This window comes from Pezoporus occidentalis, unplaced genomic scaffold, assembly GCF_034315485.1.
Source record: "Pezoporus occidentalis ecotype Australia unplaced genomic scaffold, CSIRO_AGI_Poc_V1 ctg110, whole genome shotgun sequence".
Taxonomy (NCBI): domain Eukaryota; kingdom Metazoa; phylum Chordata; class Aves; order Psittaciformes; family Psittacidae; genus Pezoporus; species Pezoporus occidentalis.
The window spans coordinates 337202-356983 of NW_026912887.1; the positions used below are offsets into that span (position 1 = coordinate 337202).

Sequence of the window (19782 nt, forward strand, 5' to 3'; positions counted from 1 at the left end):
AGTCCTAAAACTGTGGGTATTATTTTTTCTCAAATCTGCTCCTTAATCCCATAATGCCATAAAATACCATTGAATCGGAGCTTAGCAGGATTCCAGAGGAACAGACTTCTAAAGAGATAATGAGAACTCCACATTTATATTAGATAGGATTGAAAACAGAGATGTCAGAACATACCAGATGGCAGATTATTTCATAGCTTTCCTTAATATGATTTCTTCAACCTGAAGCATCTGGTTCCACTATCAGAGATTATTAGATATTGGATAAGTCGGACCTGTAGACTGACCTAACACAGCAATTTTGATTTTCCTTCTAACCACAGGAGAGATTCCCATTAAATCACACATCACAGAATGAAACAGAAGTGCGTAAAATCTAGTATCAGAGGGGAATATCAGCAGCCCCTAGGATTCCATGTAAATACGTTTCACTTTCTATAAGGAAAACATATCTTAAACCCCCCATCCTTCATAAGGAAGCAGGAAATGCTGTGAATTGAACAATGAAACTCACAGATCAGCCTCCTCCTTCACAGTTTTTGCAGGAAATAAAAGAAAACTCTCTCCAGCTTATTTCTAGAGATGGGTGTACAAGTCCTGCAGTCTGCAGGCAGCACCTTGGGCACTTCCAATCTAGAAGCAGGAACTGTTTCACAAAACACACAGGAATCTCAGGTTGAAAAACCTCATCAAGAAGGACAGAAATGCGTTGCCTACCTCATTATGTCACTGTTTCACAGCAAGACTTGAAATAAGGTCCTTTGCACCAAAGTACTACTCCTGCCTTATGTTAGCCAAAGGAGTAGCTTTCTTGGTCACCCAAATGTAATACTGTTACCTGATTCACTCTAAAAGCACATTGTGATGCACACCCAACACAACCTTCCCTATTCCACAGAAAGCCAGGATCAGAAATTTCTACATTAATAAGTTCAAGACTAAGGTCTTAGAGACACAGCTCTATGGAATCAGAACCACACACACACACTATTTCATGCCATCAGCAGCACATCTGGGGAAGCAGTTCAGTGTGAAGGCCAGTACCGCTCAAGTGGTAAACAGCAAAGCAGACTTTCTACCTTCCAGCCTAAGTGAGCAGCCTCAGCTTTTAAGAAAAGAAAATGTCTCAAATAAACTGCATTCTATAATCAAAACAGAGGTGATCATACACACTACTAAAAGAGTCACAGAATCTCAGCCTGGTTTGGGTTGGAAGGGACCTTAAAGCTCATCCAGTTCCAACCCCCTGCCACAGGCAGGGACACCTTCCACTAGAGCAGCTTGCTCCAAGCCTTGTCCAACTTGCAAAAGAAACACTACAATTCCCCAAATCCAGACAAGCAAGACACCCTGTCCCCAGCCCTCGGAAAGACCTTACCTTCTCCTAAGCACCATCCTTATACTCAACACCTCTTCAGCCATTTTCTCCAGGGAAACTAACTTCTACCCTTTCTGCTGCCTCTGGGTATGCACTCAAAATGCCATCAGCTGGGACTCATGATGCCTCCTTATTGCCAACACCTGCCTGCAAAGAGCAATGAGCAGGGACACCTGCACCTCTGAACCCTTGGTGATGCTGAGCACAAGTCAGAGAAGTCTAAATACAAAAGATCACAAACATGCCAAATTTCCCTTAAACTCTCCTTAATTCCCCCTCACCTTGGCCACAAAGGGGACTTCTCCGGAGAAGAAAAGGCTCAGGAGACACCTTATAACAGTCTTCCAATACCTAAAGGGGCTCACAAGAAATCTGAAGAGGGGCTTTTTACAAAGGCATGTCATGACTAAATAAAGGGAACAGCTGAACAGCCTTTGGTTGAATCAGATGGGCTGCCTACTACATTTGAAAGTAATAGCTGCTTTCTAATACTGATCAGCTGGAGGGTTTTCAACAGTTTTTCCCCACTAATGCTGCAACTTTGAAACCATTTAGGTTAATTGCCTTTGACTTGAATCTATTTTAATCAGAGACCAGGATACTTGACTTAAATGTTTTTTATTAAACCCTGCATAAAATCAGCCATAGAATGGCATGTACAAAATAGCGAACGGATCTTCAAGTCACAAGTAGGAGAAACTGAAACTTTTCTAATCCTCCAGCAAACTCAAGCTATTTCGTAACCAGACCAAGTGCTCTCTTACAATACCATGTCAATTGATCCCTAGAAAAAAAGCAATAACTGAAATATGGCTCCTGAAGTTCTTACATAGATATAAAGCATTAAGTTATGCAGCTGCAGTCAGTACCCACAAATTCCCTCCACATTATCAGCCCAATTCCAAAATGATTCGTTTTTAATCAATTGCTGTGTCTGCTCTGGCCTCTCCACCACCCTCCCATGAAATGACGGATGGTGGCACTAAGCAAGAACACAAGGCAAGCCTCAAAATGTCAGAATTAATCCTTTTCTCCCCCCCCCGCCCCGACTGGAAAAAAAGGCATTACTTTTCAAATTAATTCTCACAAAGCAACGCTGGCTCTGCTCAAAGTCAGAGTTCTGGATAAGAAATGAAAATAAGAAGCTCAGGCTCAGGTAACAGCCAGAGAAAGTCTCACTTCAAGGATTTGTCATTGTAGTGGGATTTGCATATCATAATGCCAAAGGTGCAATTTGTACCTGCAATTCATTCTGTCCACACAAACCATACCAGCAAAATTGGAGGCCAGGCCTCTATTCCTTAGAAAACTCATCCAAATATTTCTGTTGTCAGTGGTTGGCAGGCTTGGGAACTCCGAGTGGCTGCTTGAAATTCATGCAGCATGCAGAGGAGTGAAGGAACAAAAGCTCCCTGTGCTCTCACATCCGTAACAACTTGCCACTGCATTGGAGACATGGAGCTGCATCCCCTGCCTGCATGATTTGCAATGGTTTGCAGAAGCCAAGCAATGGCTTTGTCACTGCCCCAACAACAGAGGCATTGGACATGTAATATCTCTTAGAATCTAAATCTCTCTTAGCTCATTTCTTTACCAGGGGTTTCACTCTAGACAAACTGACACCTTCCTATTCTGAGGAACACTCTGCCAGCCGTATCTAAAATTAACTTTCATAGAGATAAACTTACAGCATGTCTATCTCACACTTAACAAAATGATCTGGCATTTCATTTAAAGTCTGTTCTTCAATGTTGCTTAGCATCACCATCACTGTCATCTTAAAAGGTCATTCCGGAACAATAGTAGAGGAAGGATATTGCCACCTGAGCCAGGAGAGTCCCTTCAAAGGCATCTGCACAAATCTCCAACGGCAAATCCAAAACCATCACCCCAGGAGGAGCACAAGGGCTGCTGGAGAGCCCTGGAGGTCTTGCAGGGTCACAAAGGAGATAAAGGAGTCTTTGCACACATTTACAGGGCAACAAACACCAAAGTTCAACAGCTCAGTGAACAATCCTTTGCTGACAAAAGCAGATGGGAGCTTCTGATGCCACCCAAAATAATGTATTGCTTTAGGGAAATAGAGAAAAAAGAGTGAGAAAAATTTCACTTTCTTTCCCCTGATAATTTGTCTTTATGAACTAGCCTACATAAAAACTGGAGAAGGACTTCTGATCAGGGCCTGTAGTGACATAACAAAAGGGAATGGCTTTACATAGAAGAGACTGAGACAAGGGCTTAGGCAGTTCTTCCCTGTGAGGGTGCTGAGGCGCGGGCACAGGGTGCCCAGAGAAGCTGTGGCTGCCCCATCCCTGGCAGTGTTCAAGGCCAGGTTGGACACAGGGGCTTGGAGCAAGCTGCTCTAGTGGAAGGTGTCCCTGCCCGTGGCAGGGGTTGGAACTGGATGAGCTTTAAGCTCCCTTCCAATACAAACCAGTCTGGGATTCTGTGAACAATCCGATTTTCAGCCAGACTACACTGGTTACTGAGCACAGCCCTGTAAAGAATCAGGAGGGAAGAGTGAACAGTGTCACCTGAGAATATGAAGGCAACCATCTCTCCTGGTTCTGGGATGACACCTAAACATGCATTCCCTCATGGAGCAACTGGTACTTACTTGGTTGGACGATAATCTGGTATGGAACGATCCAGTGAAATTTTCTCACTGAGGTAGGAGTTGTAGCCATATTTCTCATGTGGTCCCTTTGCTTTCTCCTCCTCCTCAGGAGACAGAGTGGCTGGGAGGCCACCTTTACCACGTCCACCATAGCCTTCAATGAGACCAAGTGACTTGGACAGACCTCGAGAGAAGAAAAAAGCCACCATCACTGTTAAAATTCATCACTCTTGTTTCCAAGCTATCAAAGAAGCAGACACAATCTGAAAATCTGGGGTTGTTTGGTTTGGTTTTCTGAAAACATTTCAAATTCTGGTTCTTTGCCATTCACTGGAATGAAAAATGACTCAAATCTTGAAATTCCTCATGGCTCAGGCACACTGTTCCCAACAGCTCTGCCACCACAGCATCCAACTGATAACCTGTCCCAGGGATCTGGGCATTTATCTAGCTGTTAGGAAGGCTATTCAGGCCTCATGCCCACTCTCAGAGGTAATTACATGTAAGGTTAGACGTCCCCAGGAGAAGGATAGCTTGAACACAGTCCAAGAATAAACCAGGCTTTGTTAACTGCCAGCTGAATGAATTTTTGCTCAGTATGAAGAGTGAACAGCATACAAATGTTACAGATTTAAAAACAAATTCCCCTCAAAGCTTTCTTATCTTTTGAAGTACAGCATTCCCATTCCTCTATCAACTGGAATTATTTATTTATATTTGCATAGCTGAAAGAAACAGGCAAAGTTCAAAATGAGCTGCACAGAAAGAGCTACACTGGTGATTCAGTGGAGATTGTGGGAAACCAAGTTCATGCTCATGTTATTATTTATCAGACAGGACTCCTTGAATTTTAATATTGCTCATTAGCAGAGACTCATATTCTTCCTTTTGTCAGAAACAAAGTATTGATGTTTTGTGGCTTGGTTTTGGTTTGTAAAAAAAGAAACCAGGTATTCCTTTGTTTGAACAGCATAGCCCTAACTCTGAGAGCAGAACTGACTGTTGTCACCACTGATGCTTTGGACGAGACAGTAACCTTGAGGTCCTGAGGAAATGAAGCCTGTTGACTGCAAAGACACCTGAGAAATGCCAAGACATGGCTTTATACCCAGCAGCTTTGACTGATGAGCCTATAATGCCATTGACTGCTTTCCTCCAAGACCATAATCATGACAACTAGGCACACACATCCCCCAGCATGCATTTGTCTCTCCTCACTCCTCACTAAGTATATTCCCTTATTTCTGCATATGAACTTCTTACTCCCTTTACTACCATAAACCATGTCTTGATAAATAGAACTAAATCAGTGTCATTTAACTAAAGGAATTGATTAAGGTGACTGATCCACATGTGTTGGACAGGACTCTACCATGAGACCATCATCCTCTCTCTTGGTGCCACTCGGGACAGCAAACACAGCCGCAGGGACAGTCACAAAGATGAACATTCCCAGGTGCAATGTGCCAGGGAGGATCTCCGTGTCTGTCCCTGTGCTGGCTGAACATTTCATCCTCCAGCTCAGGCTGTCAGAAGGGTTCATCCGTGCAGCCTGCATGTCACTTTGGTGTAGAGCACTTCACAGCAAGAGTCAAGTAATGCCTGGCAAGAAAGATCATTCATGTCCAAACAGCTAAGGATGAAATTTGCTTCCAGCTAGCTAAAAAGATGGCTCAGAAAGAGGCAGGACTGAAACCAAACCGTGGCAGCAGACCCTCGCCCAACCAATCCATTCGTTTACCTTTACCTGCCCCATTTTAGCGCTGTGCAAAGAAAGGCACATTTTTGTGAGCTTGAGATGCCTTCACTGTAACTTTGGTAATTATCCCCAAACCAGCCCATGCACTTCCTTGGCATTTGGGTCTTAAAAGACAAGCCATCTCTCACATCATGCTTAAACAGCTTAACACTGCAAATGAATCATAGTCATAGGATGGTTTGTGTTGGAAGGGACCTTAAAGCTCATCCAGCTCCAACCCCTGCCACGGGCAGGGACCCCTTCCACAAGAGCAGCTTGCTCCAAGCCCCAGTGTCCAACCTGGCCTTGAACACTGCCAGGGATGGGGCAGCCACAGCTTCTCTGGGCACCCTGTGCCAGTGCCTCAGCATCCTCACAGGGAAGAGCTTCTGCCTAAGAGCTCATCTCAGTCTCCCCTCTGGAAGGTTAAAGCCATTCCCCTTGTCCTGGCCCTACAGACCCTTGTCAAAAGCCCCTCTCCGGCTTTCTTGTAGGCAATGATTAAGTGCCTCTAGTGATGCAGAAACGGACATCACCTCTGAAGCCAGTTTTTCCCCACACACAACTATCCAGAGCTGGTTTCCACTACAACCTTCTGCTGTGGCCTCTTAGTAGCACATGCTTATAACATCTTCACACTTTGAAAGCCTTCAGCCCTTTGTAAACCTGCCTGAAATTGGCCCAGAAGAGCAAGATGTTACAGAGAGACAGCAAGCAAGAAGGAGCAAGATCATGATCCGATCAGCCTCTTTCCTTGAAGAACAAGGTTAAAATTAAAGTGTCAGAACTATTCCCAAGTCCCAGACCAAATCCTTTGTCATTCTGGGCAGGCACCAAAGCAGAAGCGCTGAACCACTGCCAAAAAGTCTCTCCTGAAGCCTGCTCCACCCTATCCATAGCGATAAATAGCATTAATACCCCTCAAAAAGCTTGAGGAGTCAATTCACTCCCAGGTGCATTTTGCAAGGTCATGAGATGGTAACAGGCTGCATCAAGATAAGATGTTCAGTGCAGATCTGTGAGCTTCACTCATCCTTAAGCCACATTCACTCAGCAAGTACCTCAGAAATGAAAACATGATTTTATTTTCAGATCTCCTAAAACATCTGAACTTTGGGACAAAAGGAGCGTATTGCTCTTATATTGCAGGAAAAGCAGGAATAAAAGACACCACTTAGAGCTGCTGAGATCTGAGTCACTCCTGCCAAAACAGCCAGCCAATGGATCCCCAGGGGACTGACAAAGGCTTGGCTATAAAATATAAATTATTATCTATATTTCATATAAAAAATTAATCTCTACAGCAAAATCATTCCTAGACTGAGCACAGTTGTAGTAAATATGCTAGTTTCTCCTTAAATGGGTGGTATATTTCATAAGGAGACAGCTGGTTTCTAGGACAGAGAAAACCTTGGTAAAATACAACATAATATGATACGCAGCCTTAATTTATAAGGCCCCCAGCCAAACAGGCTCCCCTGGCAGCAGGCAGCTGGAAAAGCATTTTGCTGCATGTCAGCCTAGATGAAGGAAAACATTAACCCAACGCATACAAAGCTCAGCTGAGGAAGCTGCTGTCATTAAGGCCAGGGAAGAGGGAAGAAAATCTGAAACTGAAAGGCATTTCAGGTCCTGAGCCTTAACACTGGGGGTGGAGGAGGGGAAAGAACAGGAGGAAACAATGTAGGAAAGATTTATGGAAAAGCAAATTTTTTAGTTGTGCCTTTCTTTCCTGCTGCACGAGTTACAGAGCACGTACAGCTCAGAGCGAAAGGCACATTCCTATAGGGAAGAAGAACACGATGCCCCCTTCTCTAGAAGGTATTCTAGGTTGCCCAGAGAAACCCCATCCCTGGCAGTGTTCAAGGCCAGGCTGGACACAGGGGCTTGGAGCAACCTGCTCTAGTGGAAGGTGTCCCTGCCCATGGATTGGAACTGGATGAGCTTTAAGGTCCCTTCCAACCCAAAACAGGCTGGGATTCTATAAAATAAACAGTAGTGAAATGGTACTAGAAAATAAAGAGAAAATTAAGATGGATACCTTTGAAAAATACAGCTCTTAAGCATCATGGATCTTCCAGCCCAAATAACTCTCCTAGGGACACGTGCTTCCAGCCTTACTTCAGCTAGAGATCTGAAGGCTAAAAAGGAATTTCTGACTCAGGGAAAAAAGGCAAAACCAATGAGGTAAATGGCTTAACATGCGTCACATGGTGGAGACGGTCTCTGTGTGACCTCTCAGGGAAGATGGAAAGAGAGGACACAACTGATGGGCTTTTAGGGATATTTTATGAGAAGCCAGAACAGATACCAAAGGGCAAAATGTAGTGGGTAATGTTGGAAAACTGCTGAAGTTTTGAGCGTTGCCCTGCTGATCGCTGCAAACACAGACTATAAAGGGAGGATTCATTAACCAGAAGGGTACCTGGGACACGGGCACCAACTTCCCTTTTAGCTTCAATGGAACATGAGACCTCTATTTTCTCTTACCTCCCTGCAGCAGTTTTTACCCACTCTTTGCTCTGACCATTTATTAGACCGAAGAACACAAGTTCCTCTGAGTGCAAGTTACACCTACACAACACATAACCATGCGCTGCTCAAGGGCTATGGGAATTGCCATGGGAATTCCAAATACAACTGGCTCTGTCAGCTTCCTTTGCTCTCGCTGCCTCCCCAAAGCACCCGTATGCTTGTGCAAAAGAAACCAAAGGTAGCAGTAAAAGGATTAGAAAGTAAGAAATCACTTTCTTGGGGAAAAACAGAAACAACAACAGTATGAATTTATAAAATGAGCTTAAATACTGGAGTCCAGTGGAAAAATCAGTGGGAAAAATCCCTAAACAGTTATATCCAGCGTAGATGCCAGGTATGTTTTCCCCAGGGCTGATGAAAAGCCAGCATATCCCCACAGCCAAACACTGCAGCAGGCTTCCAACAAATCCCTCTTGCTGAAGGATCACTGCTACCACCTTCCATTTGGACTGACTACCCTTCCAGTCAGCTGTCTTTAGGAAATACCTAAAAGGGTGCTCAGGCATTGGAACAGGCTGCCCAGGGCAGAGCTGGAGTCACCATCCCTGCAAGTGTCCCAAACCGTGTGTGCCATGGGTTAGTGGTGGCCTTGGCAGTGCTGGGGAATGGTTGGACTGGATGAGCTTAAAGGTCTTTTCCAACCTAAACAATTCTGTGATTCTATAAAACCAGGCTGCCCAGGAAAGTGCCCGCTTCTCAGTATAATAGTATATCCAAGGATAGATTAGATGAACATCTGTATCACAAATGATTTAAGCACAGATGCTTAAATACATACATCATGATGGGAGCACTCAGACAATGTTAAGTCTTCTTCCCACCCTGTACTCTATGAAAAGGATGGGAGATGACAGTGCAGTCAAACCGCAGAGTTTGAAGTTGTGTTTGAAATGTTGTACCATAACTATACATTTATACACACATATATGTATATACGTACATGCAAACTCGTATTCAGAATTGAAGTTTTCTTATCTGTATGGAAATGGAAACACAGGAAAATTACCTTTAGAGCCAGAGGGAGGATCAGCTCCTGTTGCAAGGAGAATACAGCCATCAGGAGAATTTCAAAGCCAGGCTCGCCCTGGTTAGGCCATTACACTACCAACTTCTGGTTCCAAATGATAATTTCCTGATCAAGATTTGCCTGAGGCACAAAATAACAAATCTTCCAACTGGCTGAGGAAGTTTTGTTCAGAGAGATGATGTAGGGGATTCTAAAACCTGGGACTAGCAGATGAGTTTGGACATAGATCTATGCTCGCTGGAGTCCGAAGACATTAGCGTCTATCATTGTGCGTCATGTTTTTAAAGTAACTTGATGAAAGAAAAAAACAGGATTTGGTAACAGAACTGCTTTAAAGCCAGCAAACTGTAGGATGGGACAAGCTCTTTGCAGCTCAGCAGGGAGAATAGGCAGTGCTCCAATGGGAGCCTTACGGACAGGCATCCTGTTCAGGTACAGAGGACACGACTGAAGATGATTTATAATCCAGGGAAAACACAGATGAAGCATTCCTGGCAATGTAATCAGAGCAACTCTTCCCAAGTGTGTACTGACATAATCACCTCAGGAGATGCTCTGCTGCAGGGAGCTCCCCCTTCCAAACAAGGGATCAATCCCTTTTGGTTGTTAAAGGTTTGTCCCAGAACGACCAAGGACCCCCTCCTGCCCTTGGTATGCTCTGCAGTTCCACATGGATACAGCTTCCCTGTGCTCTTCCCACCTGCACCTTGCACCCCAGGGCGCAGGGTGCTCATAGAGCTGGTGCGTGCACCCCAGAGCGTCCCTGCATCAGCTGCAGGCAAAGAGACTCCTGTGACTGGGATGCAGCTCAGCACTTTTAGGGATGAAATATGCTCTAATAAGCTACATCATTACATCAGCTGGTGAAAGATACATGTGCTGTAAGGAAGGATATGTATTTTTCAGCACTGATATATTTGAGGCAGTTGCCAAGTACTGGAGTCACATATGTAGCACCAGCAGCTGACTCCCAGCTCCAAGTAACAGACTTGGGATGGATGAAGTGTATTTGCAGAAAAGGTAAAGAGAAGAATGTGTTGTAGCAATCTCATTTGCTCACTCTGACACAAATTCAAATTTATATCTCTAACATATGGGACCATCATATTCTAGAAATATCTGTGTTACTTACCGGAAAGAAGGGAGGGGGAAAAAGGCAAAAAGTAGACCACAACATATAACAAAAAGGAAGATAGGGGTCAAAAACATCACTAAGATCATTCATGTGACCCCAGGTACACTGCACCCATATTCACAACGCTGAAGAACTCCAGTCAGCCCATTTATTAAACCCCATCTAAGGCCAGCTTTCAAGGATTTGCTTTTACTGGGACACAGGCACAGTCACGTCCCCACCAACACACAACAAAACATACTTCCATGAAGTGTTTAGAACAGTCTCAATCTTCTCACTGTTATTTTATACTGGCATAAACCATCACAAAGAACCCTCATGCCCAAGTAGCAGTAAGCAAGCAAAGAATACTCTCAGTGAGGAGAGGGGTAAATCTATAGAACAGCAACCCACATGGGAAAGACATTTTTCCTCATCTCCAGCCTAAACCTCCCCTGGTGCAGTTCCAAGCCCCATCCAGCCTGGCCTCGAACACCAGCAGGGATGGGGCAGACACAGCTTCTCCTCACATTGATGCAGCAAGGTTATAGCACAACACCAAAAGCTTTGTCCAGCAATACATCTGCAGTGAGTTAACATACAGCTCTCCGAGAACTGATGAACTGTCATAAGAAGAGTCTGCATTAGCAGCCTACCAGTGCAATATAACACCAACTATGGCAGGATTCACATTAAAAATCTCATACTGTTCCACTAAATGCAAAGATCAATTCAGGGTGTGTCACCATTCAAAAGACAGACAAGATCCCTGGTCCCTGCACCTAATGGTGTATCGATCTGCACTTGATGGACTTTGCTGAAGCACCCAAGGTATCCCCACACATGCCAAGTAACTCGGGGCCTATCAGATAGTCTGGGACACAGGAGCTGGGATGAGAAAGGCCAAGGGTAAAAGCAGTCTTGCGTATTAATGCTGGTCTGCCGTGAGCCTGTTTGGGTGATGAATTAAGCAACTGTCTGCTGCTTTATTTTTAGAAGATAGATTGCAATTCAAGCAAGTACAAACTATCCTGCTTTCCTATTTGAGCTGCCTGGAAATCAGTCTGGCAGGACACATGCCTACGTGCAAGACCTGCTCAGAGACGATGGCAGGAGCAGCACTGATGGCAGTTCATTTGTCCAGAGAAGTTATAGATAGGGGCTTTGAGCAACTTCTGGAACAAGATGATCTCTAAGGGTCCTTCCCAATCCAAATCATTCCATGACTCTGTGATTCTGCACAGAGGTTTCCCCATTTGAGATTCAACCCAAGCATCAGAAAGGACAAAGTATAATTAGGATGCACTGCTCATTAAAACATCTTTAGGATAGGCAGTTTAGGATGTTCCCAAACTCTTCTATCCTCAGCAGCAAAACCTCACCCCTCTCATTCGTGCTGATGCCACTCTGCAAGCTCTTCATCCCCAGGTAGTCACTTCCTACTAGCCACTGAGAGAAACCCAGGCTCAGAGGATCTTCCTGTTTGACTCCACACTGCTGCTTTCATGCTCCAGTGAAGCATTTAACTTCTATGGGTAACAGAGTCCTTTCACACCCCTGTCACAACCCTTCTGTATCCAGCCAGAGCTGCAGCTGGAGCACACCACAGAGATGCTCAGCTTCAGTGCAGCTCAGGATCAAGCGGCCATAAGTGGAGAAACAAGAATGTAAATCCATCCTGCCCCAGAGAAACTGCAACTAGAGTCACACCAGCAGTGGGACTGGGCTACCCCCAGGACTGGAGCAGAGCCACAGGAATAAGTATGGGAACAGGAAGAGAACAGAACCCACAAAAAAACAAGGCAACATTTTTTAAACCCCATTCAGAGGTTAAAAATAATATTTTGCACTTCTATTTTCACCAGGAATCTGTTTTTTCCAGATCGTGTTTCTATAACAAGCTGTTAGTGTTTGTGGTTTCTTTTAATGCATGTTCTTGTTTTCCTTTTTGTAAAACATTTCCCTTCTCCATAGATTAGCCTGTTAGAAAGGGGAAAAAAATGCCATTTGGTAAGAAATGAGATGAAGAAATATCACACTGTAGAGCAGGTATCATAAGCACAAAGCCAGTTACTTCGTTTGGGGGTTTTACGGTTACGTGATAAGTTACACGTTCAGCACACAACATGTGTCAGCCCCAGGCACGGGGCATTTCCTCCACAGAGCCACTGGGAGCCAGGGAATGGGAAAGGGAAGGAAACTGGACACGGTCACCAAACCACTGTACTAGCTCAGGGTATAAAACCTTACAGATGCTGATGAAGCCAAACAAGGAGGGGTCCTCAGCATACTTCCAAGTCTCTCTACATGGGCCCTTTGAACCATATCAGTGCACCCTAAATCTGCTCATGAATCTATTCTTTCAAGATCTACATACTGGAAAAGGGATGACATTCCTCACAATGGGCTCTCCCAAAAGAAGAATGAATATCTTGAAGCCAACATGAAATTATGATGTTAACATAGCTGCAAAAAGAGAAACTCTGAGTTAAAACGTGCATCTTCATGACATGGGTGCATCCTTCTTCCTGCTAATTGAGTTTTACTGAGCTGTGAACTTACTACCTACTTTTTAAGGTCAAGAAAGTCAATTTTACAGGGTTTTGCTTAGTGAGTTTAATTCCTTTGATAAGACTTGTTCTGCCTGTGTTCAGATGCTGTACTCCCTCATCAACCAAGCCTATTTCTTGGTGGTTTACTGGTGTGCATTCAGTGCTCTCACACATACAGGACACCCCAGAGAACGCCTCTGCTCTTCACATTTCTTCCCATCTGCTTATGCTCTGCAAATTGGTCATCAGGGTGACACACCATAACCTGGAATATCTAAGGACAGAAATAAAGGCACTAATTTGGTCATCAGAGAGAAATATTCTCCACTGTGATGCCTTTAATCGTGTACACATCTGCATTCTCCACACACACCCACTATTCACAGATCCACGATGGTTTATGCAATGTGATGAACACAGAAGCACAACAGATACCTCTTATTGCTAGATAAGATATTAAGATACCTCTGAGATTGCTCTAATAGGTCTTAGTCTCTAAATGGCAACATCGGAGCTTTAAATTCATGTACTTTGCTACCAAACACAAGTTACTGAACTCAGTAAAACTATTCAAGTGCTGAAGTAAAGCATAAGCTTAAATGCTTTGCCAGATATGGGTCTTGATGAAGGAGACCTTGAGCTTGCTCTCTACCATCAGTGCAAGTTTATGAATGGTTCTGCTGTACAGCATTGGAAACAATTCCCAAGAGGCCACAGATCTGTGACTATTTAACTTTGTGTTTCTATAGAGAGCTTCTGATGACAGGCACTAAGTGCTTTAAAAACATAATTAATGCTCAGAGCACTCCTGAGAGGGAACTAAATGTATGACTCAGATTTTAAACTACCTGAAGTAGGACCGTCCTTGTCCTTTACGTAAAAGATAAAGAACATAAAACTTGGCACAGGGGGTACATGGTATAACAGGGTTGGTCCCACTGGGTTTGGTTCTCCAAGAGAACACAAGAGAACACATGACTCACTCCTATTCTAGGTGGTCAAACACAGAAAATAAGTTGTCCAAGGTGACTTAGCCAGAAAAGATCAGTGTTCAGAGACAGAATCTGAGTTCTTTCTTAGGTAATTGAAGGGATTCCTATGTCCAGAGCAACCTATACCTGGGGGGTTTCCTTCAGAGGCCCTCCCTCAACTAAACACCACCAAATGACAGGTAACACCAGAACACTGATGTCAGCGAGTAGCTCCCCAGCACACAGGAATTGACTATTGTTTTTGCGCCAATACTTTGAGTCAAGAAAAGATTCAAATGCCTTCCACTGCTTGTTCTAGACATGAAGAGAGAAAGTTATCAAGGCTGTATTTTAATTAATGTCCAAATTCATCATCTTAAGCAATCTGGGAGGTTTCTTTTGACCAAACAGCGTGTTCTATTTTCTTCTTGCTCCTCACTCCCCCAGCACAGAGCTACACTCTTCACCCATACACAGATTAAAGGGCTGAAGAGGGAGGAAAGGCTGTTGTATGATGCCCAGGGTCACCAACCTCATTTAGCAGCTGCTTGCCTTTCCAGGTCAGGCTTACGAGGGAATCAGATTCCCAGTGCAAAATGCTGCTGCACTGGACATCAAGCTGCTGGAGCTGAGCCCTATCCCTTCAGCGTTCAAGCAGGTCCTGGGGATGCTGAGAAAAAGATGCCCTGAAAAGATTCTCTTTCTCAGAAAAAGAACTTACAAATTCCCAAATGGTTACAAATCCAGTGTGTACAGCAGAGAATGAAAACCAGTCCTCACTGGGAGCTTGGGGCAGGCAAAGGGAGCTGAGGACACCTTCCTCTAGCAGGACAGGGTCACACTCTGCCCTGACTCCTACAAGGGATGAAGGGGATCATTTCTTCTCCCCCACTCTTTCCCAAGGACATCCCTTCCAGGATCTGCCACATTTTTCCTTTCTGCTTGCCATGACAAAGCCTCCTACACCCTGCAAGTTTGCAGAGACTGCATTCTCCTTGGGGAAATCATTTATTTATGAGCAAAACACAGCTCCTGCTTCAGATGCAGGTCAAGAGAAAACACAAAAGCATTACATTCATTTCTCTGTGTTTACTTATTAAGGATATATCACCTTCTGACAACAGCCGAGAATAACTTGGATCTACAGCTCAAAGAGAATAAGAAATGTTGAGCAGAAAGCAAGGAAAGGCAGGGAGAGCAGTGAGCTGCTCTCCTAACTCATATTCCAGGCTTACATTTTCAGTTTATAGCACACACTCTCAAAGTGGAAGGTGGAAGACTGAAGTATTGCCAGCACTTACTCTTCAGCGCTGCTTTTCAGTGTTAAGTTTTCATCATGCCAGAAGTTCACACCTCCGCATTCACTCTGACCACGGGGCACTGCTACAGTGACCCTGTGCTCATGGTCCTCCTGGCATGGTCCTTGACCTTCCATAGTCAAGTGGCTTTCCAGCCACAGCCCTGAATCCACATTCACAAGCCCTACACTGTGCACCATGCAGCCATTCCTCCCCCTTTTCATAGAATCACAGAATGGTTTGTGTTGAAAAGGACCTTAAAGCTAAAGGTTTCAAACCCCTGCTACGGGCAGGGACACCTTCCACTAGAGCAGCTTGCTCCAAGCCCCTGCGTCCAACCTGGCCTTGAACACTGCCAGGGATGGGGCAGCCACAGCTTCTCTGGGCACCCTGTGCCAGCGCCTCAGCACCCTCACAGAAAAGAACTTTTCAATCCATAAATCATTCCTGTTTCAGTTTAAACCCATCACCTCTTTTCTTGTTGCTATAGTTTCTGATGAAGAGTCCCCCTCTGGCATCCTTGTAGACCCCTTCAGACACTGGAAGCTGCTCTAACGTTTCCATACAGCTTCTCTTCTCCAGGCTGAACTGCCCCAGTTTTCTTAGCCTGTCTTCATATGAGAGGTGCTCCAGGCTTTTCCATTCAGGTATGGAATTGGGCTTGAAACAAAGACTGCAGAATGTTTACATCTGAAATCTGGAGTTTAACTTCCCAAGTCTGGGAAAGGTTTCCCTGGAAGAAACACAGAACTTGTGAACCTGACATGCTGCTGGCACCTCACTGTGCTCTCCATGAACTTAAAAGCAAGCCATTAGACCAATTTGCATGAATAAAATTAAGTTATATGCCTCAGAAACCAAAATCATGATCTCTGGGTAGAAGGGCATGCAGCTTGCAACCTGCATGACAGCACCTGAAGGCACTGCAGTGTTGGCAATTACTCCCCATACCTTATTCCACAGATGAAGCCAAGCATCAGAACTACTGAACCTAAGTTGCTAACAGCTTCGTAGCAGTCTGACTTCACAGGAGTCCTTCACCTTTTTCAGAAAGCCTTAAGACACATGCTTTTTATCCAGAACTGCCCAATTTCCTGAGGGTCGCTGCCATTTGGAGCTCAAAACTTGCTGAGTCTTGTTTCAGGAAAAGTTTCCCCTGTGACACATCACCCCCATTACCTACTTGTACCTGTCATCATTTCCTCAAGGTACAAACCTCATTTTGGTACCAGGCAGATAAGCAGCAGTTGGAACCAGGCTCTATCCTACATGCATGCAGATGCTCAATGACCCACACTGGGGGAAGGGGAGGAGGGAATAAGACACACAAAAATACAGCACAAGAATGATAGATATATATGTGCTGCTCAAGGTTTCAGTTCCAAACTGGGTAAGGCTATGGGGCTGGCAAGAAAGGGAGTTTAACGTACTAGAAAACAAAAGCTACAAAAGCCACAAAAATAATCATTTTTCAAAGGCTGAGATTGAGATGAGCTCTTAGGCAGAAGCTCTTCCCTGTGAGGGTGCTGAGGCGCTGGCACAGGGTGCCCAGAGAAGCTGTGGCTGCCCCATCCCTGGCAGTGTTCAAGGCCAGGTTGGACACAGGGGCTTGGAGCAAGCTGCTCTAGTGGAAGGTGTCCCTGTCCATGGCAGGGGGTTGGAACTTTCAGCTTTAAGGTCCTTTTCAACACAAACCAGTCTGTGACATTATTATGCCCTTTAGCCCAAAATATTTGTCACTCTTCATATACACACATCTTGTAAGAAACATTGTGCTCATTTCTACTAAACCAGCCTTTGAAAGAGAGCAATGCCCCGTGTGTTACCCCCCCAAAAACATCCCCCCCTTCCTGTCTGCTAGCTCATGCAGGTTCCCTGCAACCCCAAGTGATACCACTGCACAGCGCTCAACACCAGCCCACTCAGAGGATGGAGACACCAGAAGGAACTTTGAGTAACTAAGGACTAAATGGATATTGCTGGCTACACTTCAACATCCCAGCATGGCCATTCTGCTCCTGTGTAACTGAGGGCAGAGATTAAAAACCTCAAGATGGGAATATGTGACAAAAAAGGACAATATATGTTTACTAATTTTTCAAAAGGTCTCAGAGCAAATTCCCCTGGTTTTGCACACATTAATTAGAGAAATCAGTTAAGCCATTAAGTGGAAGGGCTGTGAATGTGTCATTTCACTCTTTATTTGTACCGAGCCTAACTCAATGAGATCTCAATACGTGACTAGGTTTCCTAAACACTACCTAGGTATGAGTAACTAATGGCAACAACAATAAATGCAATATATCTCAGGTGACTGCATGACTCCAGGAAGATGATGTTGATCAGAACAACTTTATCACCCTCCCTACGTGCCTCAGCAGGGATTTGAGACTGGACTGAGGGCTCTGTGTGCTATTGCCAAACAAAAAAAAGAATGGTAAGCCTCAACTACACTGTATTTGATATGGCTTAATGTATGGGATCTGATTATTGTCTTGGTTGGGCTTCAGGGACTAAACAGAGTTTTGCCAAATCTGCTTTTATCTTCTGCACTGTCAAAACTGACATCTCCAGCCAACACTGGCTGCCACTCCACTGACTGAGTTTTAAACACTTGCCTGTGTTTTGGAAAATGAACATCCCTCCCCTCTCAAGGCTGGAGAATGAGCTGCATCTCATCTGGGAGAGAAAACCCCATCTGCTGACTGCTACCGGGCTGCACAATATAGGAGGAGAAGGAAAGGCAAGCAGATCAGAAAGTACCAGCAGGAAACTTCTATAAGCATTTGAGGAGCAACATGTACCTATGCAGATGAGCTTTAAGGTCCCTTCCAAACCAAACCTTTCTATGATTCCATGATATTGCTGTCAGAGAAGCTGATGTATCTTCCTAGGGCAAGTTGACTGGACTTTGTGTCTGCAATTAAAATTTTTATGTATTCTTCAACCTTAATGCCTACAAAATCCAACATTTCCAAGCATCATCTACATCTTACCTTACAGGAGACAGTAAAACAATGGAATCACAAGTATTTTCCAAGCACAAGACTGTGTGTGGGCTGTCAGTCAGGGGCATGGCAGCCCCTCAGGATCACTGGAGTCTGTGCCACAGAGCAGACTGCCTGGTACGTCTATTCACACCACAACACAATGTTCTCATGAACTCTGGGTAACTGCAGACCTCATTCCACAGCTCCCCATATGATACATGCCTGTTATTGTCTGCAGAACATAACTTGCTCTTTATGTTAGAAAAGAGTGATCCTGCTGTGCAGATTTCTGGTATTCATTAGAACTGCCGCTGGGAATTCTGCATTAGGCTGTGAATGGGTCAAATGAAATCATAACCACCTGCAAATCATTACACATACATTAGGTCTAATCCTACGATATCCTATACTTAGTAACCAAGTACTAAGTCCTATTTCCTACTATTAGTAACAGAAGAAATTCTGAGATTCTGGTAAAAATTTTCAGCTAATCCCAATTGATGACCAGGAAAAAAAAAAAAAAGAAAGAAAAATCAGTAAATTTTCTTCTCTGGTTTGATCCCATATTCCCAATGTAGTCATTGCTTCCCTATCCAAAATAAGCACATTTCGTTTTCATTCACATCATTCACTATTAGGTTAAATTTAAACAAAGGCCATACGTTGGCATCAGTTACCAAAAGGTGTTCAAGGCTAGGTTGGATGGGGCTCGGAGCAATGTGGTCTAGTGGAAGGTGTCCCTGCCTGTGGCAGGGGGTTGGAGCTGGATGAGCTTTAAGGTCCCTTCCAACACAAACCAGTCTGGGATTCTAGGATTCAAAGTACCTCATGGCTCGAAGAAGCAACCACAGCTCCACGAAGCTGCCTGTATCCTCATCCGTCCAGCACAGTGCTCTTTCAAGCCTCACTGAAGTAACAACGTACAGTTGCAATATCCCAACGACAAAGGAGAGAGGGAAATAAATCCCTAATGACACTGCAGCCAGGTTTAGGTAGAAAATCTGTTATTTGAGTACACCCAGCTGAGCTGATATCAAGTTCCTGGAAGAGCCCAAAGCTCTTTAGCAATCACAGAGTATCAGGACCACAGATTAGAACTCACTCAAAGCTCAATCACTAGCAAGCGCATCACCCAGACACCGGCACGCTGCCAACTCACAGGCTCTCTGATGCCACGGGCATTCCCACCGCACCCTCTTGATGTCTCCTGACCAGGCAATACCTAGGCTTAGTCCCTGAGCTTATCAATCAGTCATGTCAGCTAACCAAACACTAATATAAGCAGAAAAGAACAGCAGCAGGATAGTAAATGAAGATAGATGGATTTGGAATAGCATGCAGCTCTTGAACTGCAGTGTTACCTAACACATTAGAGCTGTCTGCAGCTGTCTTAGAAGGAAGATGGTCTAATCACCTCTTTCTTTCCATCAGGAAAGAATGTACCTCTCTGAATCCACCCAAAAGTTCAGGATCCTTGGGTTTCATTTAACCTCCCACCACCACCAAGGTTACAGGCAAGTAATCCATGACCTTTTCCTAGTCATTTCTGCACACTGTATTAT

The 19782-nt window shown here is 44.4% G+C and overlaps 1 protein-coding gene across 2 annotated transcripts in view; it reads right to left on the reverse strand.

The window, feature by feature from the left end:
* The window catches only part of GALNT17 (polypeptide N-acetylgalactosaminyltransferase 17), a 187400-nt gene that overhangs the window by 137718 nt on the left and 29900 nt on the right, over positions 1-19782 (reverse strand). The window contains exon 2 of one of the 2 annotated variants that reach the window (XM_062631853.1): positions 3996-4179. In XM_062631853.1, the coding sequence (XP_062487837.1) occupies positions 3996-4179 (184 nt within the window). Of the gene's footprint in view, positions 1-1378; positions 1411-3995; positions 4180-19782 lie in introns of those variants that run through there. The other variant, XM_062631861.1, reaches the window with a different exon arrangement.